This window comes from Myripristis murdjan, chromosome 9, assembly GCF_902150065.1.
Source record: "Myripristis murdjan chromosome 9, fMyrMur1.1, whole genome shotgun sequence".
Lineage (NCBI taxonomy): Eukaryota > Metazoa > Chordata > Actinopteri > Holocentriformes > Holocentridae > Myripristis > Myripristis murdjan.
In genome coordinates this window covers 3,375,258-3,395,410 of record NC_043988.1, presented here as the reverse complement: position 1 = coordinate 3,395,410, position 20,153 = coordinate 3,375,258, and the positions used below count along the sequence as shown (strand labels likewise).

Here is a 20,153-nt window from a genome sequence, read left to right as displayed (position 1 = left end):
TGCATGTTTTGTTGGTTTGTTTATTTTTAATCCCTGGCACACCGAGGGAAATGTTTATATCAGGCCAGTGTGAGACAGTTTTAACACTTGATATTTAGGGGCATGAACTATATTCAGTAGGTTGCTTACAATGCTGAGATATTGAGTTTACAATAAACATCACACGTAAAAGGAATAATTTCTGTAATGTAGCATTGCTGTGATTGAAAACATGGTACGAGCTTTTACAACAACAACAAACATACTACAATTCTCCCACACTTAACATTGTAACAAACCATTTTCAAAATCATGCGAGGGTACTAAAGATTTCACGTCATGTAATCAAAATCCCTCGATTTTTGAAATTTGAATTTTTTGGCTGCAGCAGCCACCTTGTTCTGCATGTGCAGCTAACAAAGTCATCGCCATTCATAAACCACAGAACTGATAATTGGCTGTGTATAGCAAACCTTTCCATGGGGACTGTTTTTTGAGGCGGAAAGATCGTCCAGTTTCAAGCCATCAAAACACAACAGTGCTGATGCGGTGCTGCGTGGACGACATATTATGATGTTGGAATACTGGTGTGAAGAGATTTTGAAGTCTCTTAAAGTTCATTTTCATATCGTAGTGGAATGAATGGAAACCAATGGCTGGATAAAAGGCAGGGATGGTTCTAAAATACAACTGCTTGCACTGGGAAGATTAGCAGAAACGTGAAGTATATACATGTTGCAGATGTAAGACTAAACATGCAGAATTTCTGGCATGATTTCCTACTGATCTTATTCAGCAGGAACATGTTCTTACATGTGATTGTTCTTTGCAAACATTCCAATAAGATAGAGTTTTTATTTTAGGTTCTAATTCTGCAAACTATGAATCTTGGCTCAGGACTATAACCACTTTTCTGGCGTTTTGTTGCAGTGGTGATCATGTGTGCGGGAGCAGACATAATACGAGAGATCATGCTGGCTGCACACAGACGAAGGCTGACCAGTGGCAATTACATCTTCTTCAATATTGAACTCTTCAATTCCTCCTCTTATGGTAAAGTTGCATTGTTTTGATATGCGCCTATGTCAAAAGCAAAATAACTATCAAAGTCCAACAGAAAAATACAACCTGTATAGCTATATAGCTAGCCAGTTCAGTTTATTCCTGAGTTACACTCAATTTAGGTCTAGGTTCCAAAGCTTACTAATTGCACTGTGATTAAAGTTGTAGTGCTTTCAGTGATAAACCACATATCCCCGAAACCACCTGAGTTTGGGATAGATGGTGGTGCTAGAAGAAAGGTCATAGGGTCATCTAAATCAGTAGGATTCCTCATTTTAAGGTTATGAATGTACACAAAAACTTTTAAAAGATTTGGAAAAAAATGGGATTTGAGTTAACGGGTCACAAATTAAAAGACTGGGCTGGTAGTGGCTCTAGGAGAAAGGCTCTAGTATCACCAAAATCATCAGGGTTCTTCCTCTAGCAGTCATGAATGTGTGCAGCAACATTGAAAAGATTTGAAAAAAAAAAAAAAAAACAGTTTGGAAGTTACCATGATAATAGCCAGGATCTGTGGCAGCAGTCGGGGAAGTCCCCTTCATCATCGTGTCGGGGATATAACTGCTTTTTCAGCGTGAATTTAGAATGTATGCCTAGTTTCCTCCCTCTCTGACTGATTTCTAGGCAATGGCTCCTGGAAGAGAGGCGACAAGTATGACAACGAAGCGAGGCAAGCCTACGCTTCCCTCAACACTGTGACACTGCTCAGGACAGTCAAGCCAGAGTTTGAGAACTTCTCCATGGAGGTGCAAAAGTCCATCCAGAAAGCAGGGGTCCACGACTGCAAAGACTGTGGAAGTGTACGTAAGTTTGGGATATCCTCAAGCACAACCATGTATTGGTTCAGTGTAGAACCCATCCTATAGAATACCTGTAATTGTACCACACAAGCGGCTCTAGTTTAATGATCTAACAGCATGGTCTGAAGAGCAGTCCACTTGCTATTTTAACAGTGAAAAAAGGGTCATTCCACCAGGCGCATGGTTCAAAGGGCTGTACTTAGTCTCTTAATTGATCATGGGTGTGTTTTGGGCATAACATGCTGTATACCGACTGGGAGTGCCATGTCCCATTCCCTTTAAAAGTCATGTGTCCTTGCACCTTGGTGGATTATCATGGTGCCTTTGCCAGGTAAGAAGGAAGGCTTCTCTGCAGAAACAACAGATCTGCTTGTGCATAAAGTGACAGTGCACAAACAGATCATCTACGGCAACAGCAGGTCTCAGGACTCCATCAAAGCTCCCTGAGGTGAAGCAGGAGTCCCTGTGCGTGGAACAAGCAGAGTGGACGTGTGTTATGCATCTGACTATGTAGACGTGCATTACTATCTTGATGTGCACCTTTAAAATAGCACTGAAAACGGTGCCATTGACTTCAGACCTGCTTTTTGTTGGTCAGTCACACAATCACTTTCAACTTCCTCAAGATAGCAATGCAGCAACAAGGCACCTGAACACACCTCATTTTTTAAGACCAACACACCCCTGGGTGCTCAGATGAGCGCAAGTGCATTTACTATTGACACAACATGGGTGCTGGATGGGACAATGACCACTGCACTGGTTGGAAACTAGCAAAGACACTTATGTCATGCTTGGTGCCACTAAGTGCTGGATGTAAGATAGCGCCCAAGATCTTCCTAGCCAATCTCAATGGAAATGCATTTGGTGACTATAGTTGTTTGCTATGGTAACAAGCCAGCAGGGCCGTAAAGTGTGTCGTACTTCCTTGAGAATTGCGCAGATATGTTGTACTGTGGTTATAGCCTGAAAATTACTAAAAGAACTGTGAACATTTCAGTGTCATGCTGTGTCACATGATGTCAGCATAACATTAGCGAGATTGTGCTTCTGCAATTAGCTCATCCAGTCAAATGTACAAGCTAGTAGACCTAGATGGTCAGCATCTCCAAACAGACTTTTTACGCACCATGCCAACGATACTCATAAAAATGGCCGCCTCTCTGGCCATCGTGGCATGTTAATTTGAATAGGGAAGTCTGTTCTACTCTATTCAAGTTCTATGGTCTCCGCAAAGCACCCATTAGTTTCAGGATTGTTGATAGGTTCTGAAAGCGCACATTGCACCCTCAGTGCATGAAAGTTTAACAGTAACTCTTCTATTTTAACTTAACTTGAGAATACTAGACGTGTTCTTAGCTGTCAAGTAGCATTTCTCCTTTTTCTTGTTTACAGAGGTTTACCAGAATTTCCCTGGTTGGACCAGAATTTCCCTGGTTGGGATCAATAAAGTATATCTATCTATCTATCTATCTATTATAGCTATAAGATATAAAATCCATTATAAGAAAGTAACAGTGAAGTAATGGAAATACATTCAGATCATTTTTGGCAGTGTATGTAAATACTGAAGATCCTTATTAGTATTTTTAATAGAACTTGGTGACTTGAGGTGAGGTGTTGCACTGCATACTTTATTACATTAACCCTGATTAAAAACACTGACAAGCTGTCTCCTCCTCGTGTTACAGGGAGAAAATGACCTTGTATCAGCAAGCTCTATTTGAATTACTAATGAGGATTTGCAGTAATTGCACAACTCTCTGTGCTTAAAGACACAGACACTGAACTGAGGCCTTTTCAAACACCCATGAAACTCCGTCACCCTCTGAGTTGAAGTTTTTTTTTTTCATTTTATCTAAAGACTTCCAGACTTGAACTTGGAGACTTTGTCAGGCAGTTGTGTAATTCGACAAGGCTAATTGATTTGTCCTCGCTATGCCTTCATTTGGCCCCTAAGTCAGTGACCAGCTTCTTTTTGTGGGCGTTACTCTGGAAGAATGCCTCTTTTAGGGAGAGGTAGATGTATTGCTTTTGGCTTTGTCTAAATCCTTGCATGCCAGCAGACACTGAATAGCCATCAAGCATTTTGTAAACCCAAACAGTAGGAGACATCACCCACAGGAGATTAGGTTTGCCGCTCACTAAAATTTCACACACTGATTTGTCTTAGCTCATTAGAAGTAGTTGGAGACATCATGTAATGGCAAGCAGTGTTTGGTTCAACACTTGAACCATGCAGAGCTAATAGGGCCCCCATGGGTGTCCTGACAGGCATAGCTGAGCAGCTCAATACCTGGCTACAAAGAAGTTTTCCAGTGCTATACAAAAACACAGTGGCAGGCTTACTTGAGTGAAAGGAAACCATCAACCATATAGGCGTGCTTTTGCAAAGATGGCAAATTGCCACCCATTTTTCTTACTTCCGTACCCCAAATTTGGAATTGTGCATTGAAAAAGAATAGCAATCAAATTGCCAAGCGTGGAAGTAACAAATTACATGTAGGCTACTAACGTTGCTGTAATTGATGGGCTTGTTTTGTGTACTTGTACTTTCAACTTTTTTCAACTTTTCAAGTCAGTAATTTAATTCTTACTTAGATTCATTTCTGCTGACGTGTTGTACATTTTAAATCACATACACTACAGACAACACATGTCATAGGCTCTCTATTAGCATCAGACACCAGCTCAACATAAATTAATTGTGGAACCAGTCAGTCATCAGAGAAGAGAAGAGAAATTTGACGTTACTTTGTTGGTGCACTAATTTCCAAATATCCGTTTAGAAGAACTGAGTTTGAATTTTGTACTTCTAGAAATGAATGGAGAAGGTCAGTTTTTATTTTTAAAAAGTAACTCAGTACCTTCTACCAATCACATTTTAAATGACCTACATTTTACTTTTACTTCAGGAGATTTTTACAATAATACTTATATTTCTATGTAATTAAAAGTTAAAAGTTTAATTAAAAGAATACTTCTAGTGGAGTATCAATTTCAAGTACTCTTTCCACCACTGCTGTGTATCCCCCACGCAAAACACAAGTGTTGCCCAGTAATTTTCACTTTTGACCAACTAGTTACTGATAAAAGCACAAAACAATTTTAAAAAACTTTACAAAAAGAAATAAACTAAACTAAAAAAATGAAAAGAAAAGAAACTCTCTAGATAAATGTATCAAATTAATCAAATAAAAGCCACCACCACCGCCCACACCAGCTGAGGTAGCTGCAAAGAAAAAAGGCCATATTCTCTTTCTTGGAAAACCAGTTATAAAAAAAAACAAACAAAAAAAAAAAAAACGACTTGGTTCAGGTGAGTTGAAAAAACATGTTCAAAAGTGTTGTTAGTCTGATGTGAAGACATGAAGAACAACAACCCTTGGTATAACCTTCATCACTTACTTTTGTTTGAGGGTATTGTGGCATTATGGGACACTTTTTCCCATGCATTTTTTCCCATGCAGTTTCTTTCACTGGTAGATTACAAGATGATAAAATCCTTGCTATGCCTCTTGCCCTAATTGTGTATATTTGGCTACATCATTTTTAAGGTGATACAGTGGTCCCTCGTTAATCGCGGGAGTTACGTTCTAAAAATAACCCGCAATAGGCGAAATCCGCGAAGTAGTCAGCTTTATTTTTTCCAATTATTATAGATGTTTAAAGGCTGTAAAACCACTCACTACACACTTTATACACTTTTCTCAGACAGGCATTAACATTTTCTCACTTTTCTCTCTTGTTTAAACACTCTCAAAGTTCAAACCTTCATAGAAAAGTAAGTCCAGTAAAAAAAAAAAAAAAAAAAAAAAAAAAAAAAAAAGCATGCAAAATTGCACTAAAAAAAAAATCCGCGAAACTGCGAGGCCACGAAAGGTGAACCGCGTTATAGCGAGGGACAACTGTAATTCTTTGTTCAGTATTTGCTGATAGCAAGGAATGCTCCTGTGGGCCAAGGTGACCTGTTTTTACGACCACACATGGTTGATGCCAGGGAATTCTGACAATGCTCATTCTACAACATAATGGGACGGTCCAGTCACAGAAACCACAAATATCAGAGAACGCTTCATTGACTACATTTACTCGTGCACAAGAAACCAGATTGTTGTGAGTAACCAGATTAAGGCAGGAAATTGGTTAATGTATTTACGTGTTGCATTGCTCTGACAACTCAAAAACCCATTTGCATGTGGTCAATAATCAGATTTCTTGGACTGTTCACTTGAAGTTAGAACTGGATCAGACAGCTCAGTGAGCATAGCAACGGTTTTCTACCACAGGTTCTTTATGCACTCTCTCTTCCTGCAGTTGCACACATGCAAAAAGCCTTTTAGAAATCCAGTTTTCATGGCCAGTTAATTGGGTTTCTCCAGCAAAAATCTAGCTGTGTTAATGAGGTTTCTCTTAATATAAGCCAAATACAGAAACCTGGTGTCTCGTTTCTCTGAGAGCTGTTTTCAAACTACACGTATCCCAGGGCTAAGACCTCCATTAGCCCTGGGTGAGCTGTCTTATGACACTTGCAACTTAGAATGTGGGATATCCCCTGTTTTAGCCCAGGGCTTACTAAACCCAACTGCAGAGCAGGGTTATCCTGCTTTTTGGGATATCCCCAAAAAGATGGGGTTAAGATCCGTAGTATAAATCGAGGTAAGAATCAAGGTTAGAACAAACGCGATAGAATACGTTTGAAAGGAGAATGTTTGTTGTCTAATCCAAACTGTGCTCTGAAGACATTAAGCCTAGGCTTTGATTCTCAAAGTGAACCCTTAATTCAGGACTAACCGTTAGGCTTGGCTTAATAAGTATCAGCAAGTGTGAATCAGGACTAACCTAATCCCCTGACTATATTAATACAGGGCTTTGTCCGCTAAGGACTAATGAATGCAAGTGTGAAAAGAGCTATAGATACATAAAATCACTGATGTCTGGTATTGTTCCTAAATGATACCAGACAAATAAACGCTCTCACACTCAAGCCTGTAATCTTCCTGTATCCAATAAAAAAATCGTTGCCTTTACATCACATGCAAAGTCACCCCACTGCTAAAACTTCAGCCAGTTGACTAGTTTCACTGTGAGGACAGACATAAAGGCCACATGATCCCTTCAGGGTATCTCAGAGTCATATCACAGAGCCAAATATAACTCAGACAAATAAGCAAACTTCTATATTCCAAACATTTATGCAGTTCCAACCAGTGGATGGATGTGTTGTGTTATACCTCTGTTATTGCTGTATGTACACTAACTCATGATATTGGGTTTCCAAAATGAAGCAGTCTCCAGTCCCTTGTATTCAACAAATACAGGACAGATTGGGTTCCCCTTAAAATTTTAGTTTGCAAGTGCTTTACATCATAAAGCACTTTATAGCATACTGGAATATATTATAAGACAAAAGCATTAAAGCAATTACACTGAAAAGACAGATATCAAAACCATCTTTTCATATTTAGAAAGTTGATAATCATCAGTAAAACATGGTTTGTTTATTTTGTACTTGTGTTCAGACTGACATAACAATGTCATAACCATAACATGAAGGCTGTCATGAAAAGATATACTGTTGTCATTGAATGCCATTTGATCAGTTGTATAATTTTCCCTGTAAATTTGATATTGTCTGAGATGTTAACAGCATATCTTTATTACTATATTCATAAGTGTTTGATTGGAGTGACATGGAGTGTCATTTGTCACTGTTAGCATTGCAGTGAAACTGACATTTATAATCACAAACAAATATTCACTGATGTTCAGGACAGTCATCAAGATATGGCATGGCATGTTAAGACACTGTTATGTCAGTCTTATGAACACAGTGTCAAAGTGTTACCAAATTTTTTGTACAAGAGATTTTAAATGGGCTGTAGCTAGCAGATCCCTTGCTTGACTATCCACCATACCCATAGCCTAAATGATTTGACTTTGTACTGTCAAAATAAACGAAAGCATACAGAATCTGTGTTGGGAACATTCCTGTTTGCAACACAGTATGAATTGTTGGTCCTGTAGCATGGTTGCATTGCAGGCTTACTCCATAATATGTCATCTTATGTGCGTCATCAAGAGGCAGACAAGTTGCAGCTTGAAAGATAGCCTCCAGAGACCAGATTAATAGCTGTAATTAGACCTATTAACAAAAACTTTCTGAAAATTCCTGACAAGCTGTGTGTTTGAGCTGATTTTATTCGTACTTGCAAGCCACTGACTTGCGTAAAGAGTTGAGAAAGGAACGAGTGTTAATACTGCATGCCATTCCAGGTCATTTGATGGTGCTCGTCAGCTTGCATGTGCAAGGCATGTTGTGCAACGGAGAGAAATGCCGCAAGTTCTCATAGGGGCTTTCAACCCAGCTGTTTTAATACCTTTTGTCAAGTGTCCTTCTCTTTTTCTTTTTGCTTTGTCTCATTCATATGGAAGAGTCTTGGCACAGTAGGGCCTGACCCAAGGTTGTGACAGATGATTGAATGGATTTCTTTGGAAATTCATCTTAAGGAGTTTAGAATATAGCTTAATCACTTCCTTCTGCAGCCACCTCTGTCTGCCTGTTGTGTCCAAAACAATATTCAGCCACTCAATAAAGGGGGATTGATGAGCCCCCGACAGGCTGCACAAGCACAAGTGTGTGTGTGTGTGTGTGTGTGTGTGTGTGTGTGAGAGAGAGAGAGAGAGAGAGGCAGAGAGAATATGAATATCAAGTTTGCACACACATCATCCGCCCCATTCATTTCCAGGCTCTGAGACAAAGAACTCAGTCTCTGCCCTCTCAGACTTGAACACTTGTAGCTGGCACAGAGATTGTCTGTATGCAGAGGCTGAAACTAACTTTTTGTTAAACCAGAGACTGTGTCTGGGGGATGAAAAAATTTACCAGAGGCTTGGAGAGTTTACCAGACATTATTTTTTCCCCACACAATATGAAAATGTAAATTGCAGAACTGCCTGAGCATGCTTTGTAAAACATTTTAAAATCTTTATTTAGAACCAAATAGATTTCACAATCGAATGATGATTACATTTTTCATTTTCATACAGGCTCATGCATGGACACTGCACCTCTCTGAATGCAATTGTATTTAGTATTATTAATATATTATAATTTTACTTAGACCACTGCCAAGCTGTCGCTTTGTATTTGCGCTACTGATGTTACTGTATTTGTAAACAGCAGAATACTGTTTTAGGCTATAGCCTAATCATAATTTGAACTTTATTTTTTAAACTGTCCTGTGGTATATTTGAATTATACAGTAATTTAATGTAAAGGATCTCAATTATGTGGCATACTCTTCTAATGTAAAAAACAAATTTCTACACATGTGATTTCATACAAAATGGCATACAAAAACAAAGAATTCCAACAAAGAATGCTGTAACTTTGATAAAGGACTATTTTCTTGTAATTTGCAACAATACTAAGAGTTAGTGAGGAAGTTTAGGGCCAAATTATTCTCCTGAATACTGAAAATTGATCCCAGTTCTAAGTTGCAGCCAAATTGAAAGTTTCTAACCGGACAGTACAACATACATGCAAGAGATTTCCATAAACAAAGCAATTTTCATCCAGAGGAAGGCCAGGCAGACCTAAAGTGACCACAGCATCAAACCACCACCACCATCAGATTTTCATATAAATTACTTTATTTTTAACTAGCTCTACTAGATGTTTCACTGGTACATTGGTGTTCATTCATTTCATTGGCATACAGTTTGTGAATAGCACGGCAATCGCATTTCAGTGTTTTGATAATATAGCGCACAGTTCCCTGTACTTTTTTCTGGAAACTCTGAAAGCTGTGGGAATGCCTCTATGCTATCATATAGCTTTATCATATTTGGCTATGGCATATGAAGTTTCTTAGAACTATGAAATCTCTTTTACAAGAGAGACGGGGCCACTATGACAGCAGCTAATGCAGGGGGTTTTGTTCAAATTTTAGGAGGTCACTTAAAGTTCCTCCCTAGCAAAGGTCCAAGCCATGTCTGACTTTTCTTGATTTGTAGGCCTATATGAATGTAGTGTTGAGGGTCTGTAGATGTGTCTAGGTGCATGTATATAACTAAGTACCATGCTGAGCCATTCTCACATTGGACACATTGTACAAGTAAGAAAAAATCAGGCCTACTCACAAATAAAAGTATCAAAATGAGTTTCCCTTCTTCCCTTCCCTTCCTCTTCTGACCATAGGCGGAACAAAAACGCAACACTTTCACTATGAAAAACAAAATGATTATTCTGAACAAATACAAATTTATCTTTAACATATCTTTGGCATTTCTTTTTCTTCTGTATTTACCTCTCTCACTGAATACAAGCACGTCTTGCTGTACAATTGCTCTGATTGGCAGAGATGGTTGAGTGATTTAAACAATGGACAGGATTGGACAAGGCAGGAGGATACAGTAAAAACAACAAACTACAACACTATAAAAAGTTTGCGAACTTTTTTGCGGTCTGGACGGAGTAATTACTGGGTCCGGACCGGGACTAGAGTCCGCTAATTAGTAACACCTGAGCTGATGGTTATACAACTAACATTTCATAAACATATATAACAAAGAACAACAGATTAGGAGTTAGGTACATGAAATGCAAACCACCAATATCCAATACACAATCTAAACAACAACAACAAAAAAAACTCAACATAGTTAAAGAGCACATTTAGAAAAAAAAAAAACTTTACATTCATCAGAAAACACTTCCTGAACACGCTCTTTAAAATGCCTGTAAGTTGGCAAGGTCCTCAGTTTAAGTTTATCTTGCAGGTTGTTCCAGGCCCAGGGAGCATAATGTGGACAGGGGAACAGGGGCCATATTACACAAACTTCCTAACTCGCAAATCCTACCTTAACTGTTTAGTAACCATGGTAATTTGACTTAGGATCTGATTTAGGAAAACAGTCATTACAGAATATTATTTTTTTTAAAAACTTACCTTAAATTTAGAATAACCTTTGAGCTGGCCTAACTCTGGTAATGTTACCATTAGCCTTTCAAACAGCTTGGTTAACGTGGTTAACTAGTATTATTGCTGAAGTTTCATTATTTTTACATAATCAACAAAATGTCAACAGAGGCCATTTATTTGCCAAAAGGCTTATGGAAGACCTGAATGATGTATTGTGGTTTGATGACAAAGGCTCCCACACTGCAATCCTGCAATTAGCAGAACATCTGTGAGCAGCTTAGGACAGGTCAGCCAGGCAATGTGGGGCTCTCCTGCTCGTGGTACAAAGAAGAATGCACTTTGTTTTTTATGAAAGTTCATTTCCAGAGTCAAGTGGCTGATACCGCCAAAGTTTAACCAACATAGCAACAGCAATTAGCAGTTTGACTCCTCATTACACTACAGTTCCCAAGAAGAGGGGAAGTCATTGAAATCGAGGTAGAATTCTACCAAGGATGCTAGAGGCTTGGTGTGATTGGGTATGTTGATGACTCTGTTTTTCCAATCAAAGCTCCCAGTGGGAAGGATGAGATTGCCATATAAAGTAGGCATTTGATAGCAAGGTGGCCTGGCTCATCTCATGATGATTTCAACTGTAACACAAGGTAACAGCTGGATTATTGTTCCTGTAAAATGCTGTGGTAACTTTGTAAAGACTAGATGACTTGAAACTTTGTTTCTGTGCAACTTCATGAACTCTACTACAGCACCATCCACTGGACATTCCCCTAATAACTCAACCTATTCCAGTACCCATTCCAACCCCTAAACCTAGTTTCTTGGAATAGCAGTGTACCACAGCTTTACAATATTTGATCTGCAACATTTTGAAAAGAAAGAGGGATGAGAGAAAAGTGAGGTAGCTCAGCGACATTTTTGGGGACTAGTATGCAAATAGGCTAAAGAAATATACTGTAGGCCTAAATATATAGCCTTATCTTATTATTCCTTGGTCAAAGAAAATGGGGCCTGATTACATTTGCAACGTAGGCCACATACTTTGGAATTCATTTATTGTAGGCCTAAAAATACAGGGGCTTAGAGGCACCATTCATTTCAGCATTTATCCTAGCCTTGCCTTAAACACTCAAGCCTGTCTCTGCAGTGACGTCAGTACTTATCTGGAGGAAAGAGGGCTGAGTGGTTGGCTGCTAGGTGATTTTGGGTACCCTTTAAAGCCAATCCTAATGACTGCAGTGGGGAAATGAGCACACACCAGCAAAAATGTGGTAATTAATCTACCAAATAGTGCTAGTAGCAATGTTGGTAGACTTTTAATCTATTTCCAATTAATAGGTGCAACCGAAGAAAATGCAGGGCAAGACAGTAGTCTGTTGTGAGTCTGGCTGAGCAGGTATTATGAAATGAACACACCAGAGATAAAGATATAGGTTATTTTAACTAGAGCCTAAAATCTAAGCTGTGTATATTAAAGCAGGGAACCTAATGTAGTAAATATTTTTCAACTATCAGATGGAAATGCCATGACACCTCTAATATTCCAGGAAAGTGGTCTTATTCATAAAAGCCACAGCACTTGTACACAACATGTGTAGAGTGGAAAACCTCACGGACCTTGAGATGGACACAGGCCTAGCAGAGGGCGATGAAGCCACAGAAATGCAGCCACAGGGACTAAATAGCAAAAAAAGGCAGATAATTTAATAATATTAAAATTCCCAACACTGTCTACATTATTAAATAGATAAATAAATAAACGTAGAGAAATTGTAGTCTTTGCACAGCTGCCAAGCTCAAACCTGTCCTTATCTGACCTCTCCCTATCTCTTTCTGTGGCCAACCTCTCCCTGCATTTCTCCAGCTTCGCCCTGTCTGTCTCCAACTGTAGCACAGTATCTGATTGGCCGTCTGGAAGGCTTCCTTTTTGATGCAAAAGAAAAATTGGACAGTCTATTAAGTATTAGGACAGTTTTGTTGTTGATAACTTAACTGGGGGGTGGTGTCAAGGTGACCTGAGGTGGATACTGATCATTTTTCAGGTCCTCCAAAACCACGTCCACATCCAGCAGTCTGCAGTTTTGACGCTTGTATTGTTGTCAAGTCTGCTCCTAGCCTAGCTTCATGCCCGCTGGCAATGCCTGTGTGAATGTAGGCCATTACATTATGTATAACAAAAGTAAAGTCTCACCAGTGACATCAGAAATTGGTTCGTTTTCACTGTCTACATGACAAAAAATTCTATTTTCAAAAAATACACTCTAGAAATGTGTGGACAGAAGGCCAAAATGGACAGAAAAAGTTGTGTTATCAGAAGAATTTTCTATAGCCACCTTCTTCAGTACCCTGTTGATTTTAAAACTATTCTTTATACTTTTCATTTAGGTTCCATAATACAATGCCTGAATCGTATGTGAAAAGCTTCCCCTCTGTGTATAGAAGGACACCCCCTTTCTGCAAGGTCAGTTGCTGTAACTGGTCCATCAGCATCTTTGGAGGGGCGATGAGCCAGGAAATCTTCAGTTCGACATGTCCCACATCTCTTAGATCTGGTCCTGTCCTCATACATTGCCCTTGGCTGTGCTTGATGTTGAGCCTAAACTCAAACTTAGTAATCATCCTTCAGAAACTTCTTCTTTAATTCTGAAGCTGAGGATTTAACCAAGAAGAATATTGACTGTACGTCCTTCAGTGGCTGTGTGTGGTGCGCTGTCTCAGTGTGGACATTTATGGCATTGGGTATCTCAAGATTTTCCCGGAGTAACTGTTCCACACAGGCAATTGTTGGTAGGGAGCCTTGTTCTGCTGCTTCAGGAATTCCATATAGTCTGTTTTCTCACCTAGGTCAGCCCTCTTGGTCACTTACTTTAGCATCTAGCTAGGCTTACAACTAAAGCACTTAAGACAGAGTGTCCTTCATCTTCTGAAGTCTCTCCTCTGCTCTCTCGGTTTGTCTTCCGGCCTTTCCCAGCCAGGTGTTCATTTCTACTATTTCCCCTTTGATGTCCTGAGAATGTCTGTGAAGATTCTCAGTCTTCCAGGCCGTGGTACACTGAGAAGCAGTAAGTCAAAGGCAACTTGACTTCTTGTTTGTTTTGATGTTTCACCTCTCATCCAAGAGGCTTCATCAGTTCTAATGACTGGTGGGCAATCCCAGGGATTTAAATCTTCGAGGATGTCACATGAGGCTCATTCGGGTCACATGTCAGTTATTTACTGTTGATTGAGAGATGAAACATTTTCAAGATAAATGAGAAGTCCAGTTAGCTTTGACTTACAAATTTTTTCTCACTGTCACAGCCAAAACCTCTCAGTTCTTGAAGGTTAGGTCCCAAAATGACTATCGGTAGAATGTTGCCATCATGGCTGTTAGCATGTTTTTTGTTTTTTGTTTGTTTTTTTTTGTTTGTTTGTTTCTTAACTTAGAATCCATTGATGCACCCTACTACTAGTAATGCCCCTTTTCAGTACTCACTTTTTTGGAGATGGAGCAAATGATCAGTTCCTTTAACCTTTTTCAGTCTGTGAAGAACCCAACACTCAAAAGCCATATCCTGGACTTTGTATTATCCTCTGGTCTCTCCCTCGCTGAGCTGAATGATGACTTTGTATCAGATCATAATGAAATGATATCCCTGAAATGAAAGAAGGAGGAAGAGATTAATAGAAAAGACAACAGAGATATTGTCAGGCAGAGGTGATAAGCCAGGCCACCATCCTAAGAGAGAAGAGACCCAAGCACACAGTAGAGCAAAGGCGCTGGCCACTCACACAGGCAGAAAAGAGATAACTAGTTTGACAAAGGAGAAAAAAGACAAGGATAGAAAATAGAAAATAGAAAAACACTGACATCAGCAGAAACTAGACTAAACTGAAGTAGGACTACCAGTGGACAAAAAACAAAACTTCATCTATGGTTAGATAGCACTTAGGATTGATGGTGTCCCTGAGTTTGGCCTTGATAATACCAAAGGAATGTGCGACCTGATTTCTGCGAGTACACAGTTGTAGCGAAAGAGAGTGAGATGGGCAGTGGCATGGTGACCAGCAGACTTCTTATTAACTCAATGAACGACTAAAAGACCAGCTCCTTGTGAGTGGAGGGCACGAAGGTTAAGTTAGATCTGGTGTGGATAGGGAGGAAAGAACAGGCACGATATGATGAAATTTCCCCAGTTACATGGAAGACAGATAGCGTTTAATAATGGATCTAAGTCCAAGCTAAGTCTAAAACTTCTAGAGGAGTTTTTGTTGGTCAAGGGACAGGAAGACAGTCTCATGTGTGAAATGACATATATTATTCCTTAAGAGAATTGGGCTACACTGACTGAGTATCTCGATGAGGACATGAAATATCAGTAAAATAACTAGGACAGGGATTTTCAAACCTGATGTCTCAAATCTTATCTAGACAGAAAGTTAAAAACTTTTCAGTCAGCATCAGAAAATAGATTTTCTGAGATTAGCTTTGGAAAAAAACATTTGGTTCAAGGATACCTGCTACATGAAATCATCCACTTCCATTCAGTTTATCTACAATCACATTTAGCACAACAGATGCTTCATTTACTCAGGGGGCTATACTTACAGATCTGGATCTGGCTTTTAGTCAACCAAAAACGTCTAAGGCTGACGACCAAAGATACACAGAAGCAATTTAAACACATTATTTGTATATGATAACCGAGCCAAAGAAGTGCTCAAAAATGCAAACAATGGAACACTCCCCATGCACTCTAAAGATGCAGCAGCTAGTACACTTGAAATCCTGTAAAAGCTGTTTTGGACATACTGTGTTTGTGATCAGAGACACTGAAGTCTTTTAAAACATTCAGTTTTAGAGTAAAAGCTGTTACTTAATGACATACTGTTTGAAATTAAAACACTCTAAGATTTAAAAAAAAAAATTCAGTAGTTGATATATTATTGTGGAATTTTAAATGACCAACAATCATTATTTCATCAAGAAGAAGCACCACAGAGGATGAAATTTCAGAAACCTCACACAGTGATCCAGTGTTAGATAGAGGGGGACACACCACGCTAGGAACAGATTCCAAATTCACTGACTGTTAATGTGCTGCATCTAAATGACTTTAATGACTTAAAACCACAGCCAGTCCACCATCATGGCCAGTAGTCCAGGTAGAGCTGAATCATACTCTTAGGGACACGGTTCATTCAGCTGGCACACCAGGTCTCAGTCAAAATCAGAAATTTAAAATTTTCAGATGTAATCAAATCATTTTTTTTTTTAAAAAAAAGGCAGCTCACATAAAGAAAAGCTAGCATTACATCACAACAAAGCGACCTGATGCGACTAGGCCGGAGTTCACAGCTACAGGTGGGAGTCTTTTCATTGAAGGTGACTACAGTGTAGGGCCTGACAGTAATAACAACTGAGAAACTGGGGAGGAAATTGAAAATACAGAAGAGCTATAAAGGGGGAAGTGAACAGATATCACTACAGCCATTTCCTACCTTGCATCCTCTCTGGATCTGGACAATCTCAGGTGAAAAAGTCTGGCCTGTTCCAAAATACTGTGAAACTGTCAAACACATTTTGTGAGAGGTTTAAAATTGTCTTTCTGCTTGTTGTAGCCTGATGTTGTTTGATGGGATGTGTACAACGATGTCTGAGGTGGTAGGGTGTTCATGCAGTAGCTTGGAGAGTGTGGAGTTAGTATCCTGAACCACGGCAAGTAGAGGAAGTTAGACTGTGAAAACCACACAAGTGTCCTGTACTGAAGAGTGAGCAGCAGAGCATAGCTCAGTCTGGGTCTGGAGAACAAATGAACTTCAGTAAGCATTAAATCTCCAAAAGTTAAAAAACAATGAAGGTGGGGTAAAAGTCAAATCATTGACCAGAAAAATGTTAAAAGGGATAAAATAAAGACCAAAAATATTATGCAAAATGATAAAACCAGTTTAGTATTATTCATGGACCTTGTCTTTCATCTTGCCCCATTTGGCATGTCATTGCTAGGAGGGAAATCTGGGTCTGTGTAATGGCGGGTGGGTGATTTTGCCCCTTGATTTTGTGTCTAGAATTTTTTTTTTTTTACATGAGTGCAACTGTCCTTCATCATTTGTACAAAATACAAAGAGGATGCTGTTCCCACTTCTTGCCATGAGCAGGATCAGGTATTTGTGAACACAACCATGACACAAGGCAAAGTTATAGATCTTTATTTCTGGATGCACGCAAGACTAATACTTGTATATTGTTAACATGGCTTATGAACAAGACCTCATCACTTTCAGGGGGCCTCTATATGTATATATAACTTATATATATAACTTATATATACAACTATAAGTCAGTCTTGTGTTACCCAAATGTGTTCAATACAATTCACTCAATACAAGGTTTTATGTAGAGCATATATTGCTTTTATCAGACCAGGAGCATTGGCCAAGTTGCTCTGATTTGTGTTGGCATAACTGTGGGAGTTAAGGTTAATTCATTCATATTTTTGCCCAGTTGTGAATTCTTTATGATTAGAGGTGGTTGCCTTGTTGTCAGATTCTAGGTGCTGATCCTCTCCTATGCAATTTTTTCATTAAATTTGCTTAACATGAAAAGAGCAACATGTACATATTTGTCTAGTCATTGTTGTAAGGCTGTGTCTTGCATGTATTGTTGTATGTTTATTGTGATGAGTTTCTTTTTTATGCCTAGGGCAATCTTTTGTTGCTCAATTTTGTTTGTAAAAACTGAATTAAATCAGGTCATCGTAGCGGACATTCCCTTGATGCTGCAGCAAGCACAGTTACCTCAGTCACAAGGCAGCAGTGGAGAGGCATCCTCTTTACAACTGCACTTTCCTTTTCAGATCAATATGTTTGTTGAGGGATTCCATGATGCCTTGCTTCTGTATGCCATCGCTTTGCATGAAGCCATGAAAAATGGTCACAGCAAGAAGGACGGAGCGGAGATCACGGCCCGCATGTGGAACAGAACGTTTGAGGGTAAATCTTTGTCTAAAACCTGCTGGCCAGACTGTTACTGGTAATTAGTGGTTAATGCCAAGTCATTCTGATTTCTTTCAGTGTTAATTCAAAATGAACTGACAAGACAGCCATTGTCATCTGGAGCTGGATTGTGCACACGAAATAAATAAATTGTCAGTAATGTGACCACCATTTCTACCAGCCACAGAACAAAACATTGTGTGTGTGAGCACAACCTTAGTTAGCAAATCTTTTCCTCTCCCTGTTTTAATGTTTGGGCCATGTTGCTAATTACTGTTGTCAGAGAATTTGAGAATTTTAACAACTACAACTGGCCCAGTTTTACCGTGGGGATCAATAAAGTGTTTCTGATTCTGATTCTTTCATTCTTTCACTCTCTGTATGGGGCAGGAATTGCTGGCCAGGTATCCATGGATGGCAATGGCGACAGAAATGGAGATTTCTCTTTAATGGTCATGACCAATGTTGAAGCAGGAACCTATGAGGTAAGACCAACCAAAATGCAAACATGTTGCTGTTCAGTCCACTCAGTGATTAGAACACCTGATGTTGTAGGGGCTTGTAGAAATGATTTACTGTGTGATAATCATATAAATGATTTGCTGTGTAGCTTGACTGTAATGTGATTTATTCACATTCAGGTGGTGGCCAACTACTTTGGTGTAAATGGAAGTTTTCAGGTGCTGCCAGCCTTCAACACTGACCGTTTCACACTTCAAGGAAGACGTAAAACTCACACAGAGATACCAGACAAATCATGTAAATTAACAGCACTGCTCACCAAAATATTTGAAATATGATTTTGACTTGAATTTTATGTTATAAAGCATGATGGAGTGTTTGTCCTTACCAACAACTGCCCTTCCTTTTACAAGCAGGTGGACTAGGAGTATCGGCTCTGACTGGAATCATAGTTGGAGCACTTCTGGGAACTGCAATGCTCATGGCATTCTACTTTTTCAGGTATAATGGGAGCCCAAACATCACAAAATACTGATCCATTTAATGATTCATTTTTTTTTACAGTAGAATGAGCCCTTGCAATGTGAGAATCATCACTGTGGGTCTTCTTTCATCCGTACAATTTACAGCCAGCCTGTTGTTATTGGCTGGTTTCAGCACTCTACATTTCTTTATCAGCCTGAATAAGCTCCTCCTCTGCTCTCCATTTCACCCCCTTGTCGGTTCAACTTCTTTCAAAGCATCTCTGAAATGTCACATTTTGCAGATATACGTATCCAAATTTAAAATGAATCATTTTAGTGCTTCTGTCACTGCAATCAGCACTGTGGCCACTGAACAGAACAAGTTCATTCAAAGCCGCTTACCTTGTAGCTGAAAGTCTGCAACTTTACCACATTTCCAAATTCAAGGTCAGAGAAAAATTAATCCAAGTAATCTAACAATAGCCTTATGAGAGTGAAATCCCTCATGCTATCCCAAAACCAATTTATTTGCCTTAATGTTTGTTTGTTTGTTTTTTCCATGCAATCTACTGTGAACCTTGTTTGTCAACAAAAGGAGTTTAAGCTCTGAGCGCCCTCCAGTGATCAGAAATCTCTTAGTGCATCATGCCTCTTAACTGACTGCTTTTTTTTTTTGTCTGAAACCTGAAACCTTAAAACAAAGCTTCATGATCCAACTCTCAGTTAATTTCTCAGGAGCAAATTCTCAGTACCTCACTGGCTCATCTTACTTTGATTCATTCCTCTGCAGGAAAAACTACAGAATAACCATCGAGCGTCGCACACAGAGGGAGGAGTGTGACATTGGGAAGCATCGCCAGTTACGTGAAGACTCCATCAGATCAAACTTCTCAGCAGCATAGATCATTCCAGAGGACCAAGTTGCTCATTGCATTCCCCTTCAAGGGAACCACACACTGAAATGTGACCAAAGACTTTATAAAGGCTGTCAATGGAGTCATTTTATTTAAAAGATGAGTAGTTTGTTTTGTATCCTTTTGTGTTTTTAGACTTTTGGTAACTCAGGAAAGTTGTAACAGTCACAAAGCACCACTTACTTGGATTTCCTCTCTGTAAAAAGGTAGATAGATGAGGTGCATAGAAAGCCATGACCATGGTATTCCAGATTTTCACATTTTTTTTCTTCCTTTTTTTTTTTTTTTTTTTTTTTTAATGTCAATACATAATCAGTTTGGTGGTAACTATGACTGTGGATGATGTGAACAGATGGATTATGTAATCAGACATGTAAGCACTGGCATGCACAGGTTGGGTACGGGAGGGGTGGAGTGGACACTGCTGACATAGGCCTCAGAAGTCATGTCGTCGTTTTCCTCTGATTTGTTTGCATTTTTGAGACTTCCGGATCAAAGTAACTCAGCTTTATTTAAACAGTACACAGTGAAGAGTCCACATGATGAGTTCAGATAGTATCACTGTGGTTGAGG

At 39.2% G+C, this 20,153-nt stretch overlaps 1 protein-coding gene across 2 annotated transcripts in view; it reads left to right on the top strand.

Moving 5' to 3' along the window:
* npr3 (natriuretic peptide receptor 3) overlaps positions 1–19,859 on the top strand; it is a 28,398-nt gene extending 8,539 nt beyond the window's left edge. Inside the window, exons 2-8 of one of the 2 annotated variants that reach the window (XM_030060915.1) lie at positions 910–1,032; positions 1,666–1,841; positions 17,602–17,737; positions 18,131–18,225; positions 18,382–18,499; positions 18,619–18,703; positions 19,457–19,859. In XM_030060915.1, the coding sequence (XP_029916775.1) occupies positions 910–1,032; positions 1,666–1,841; positions 17,602–17,737; positions 18,131–18,225; positions 18,382–18,499; positions 18,619–18,703; positions 19,457–19,568 (845 nt within the window). In that variant the 3' untranslated portion in view covers positions 19,569–19,859. Of the gene's footprint in view, positions 1–909; positions 1,033–1,665; positions 1,842–17,601; positions 17,738–18,130; positions 18,226–18,381; positions 18,500–18,615; positions 18,704–19,456 lie in introns of both variants that reach the window. The other variant, XM_030060914.1, reaches the window with a different exon arrangement.
* The last annotated feature ends 294 nt before the right edge of the window (positions 19,860–20,153 follow it).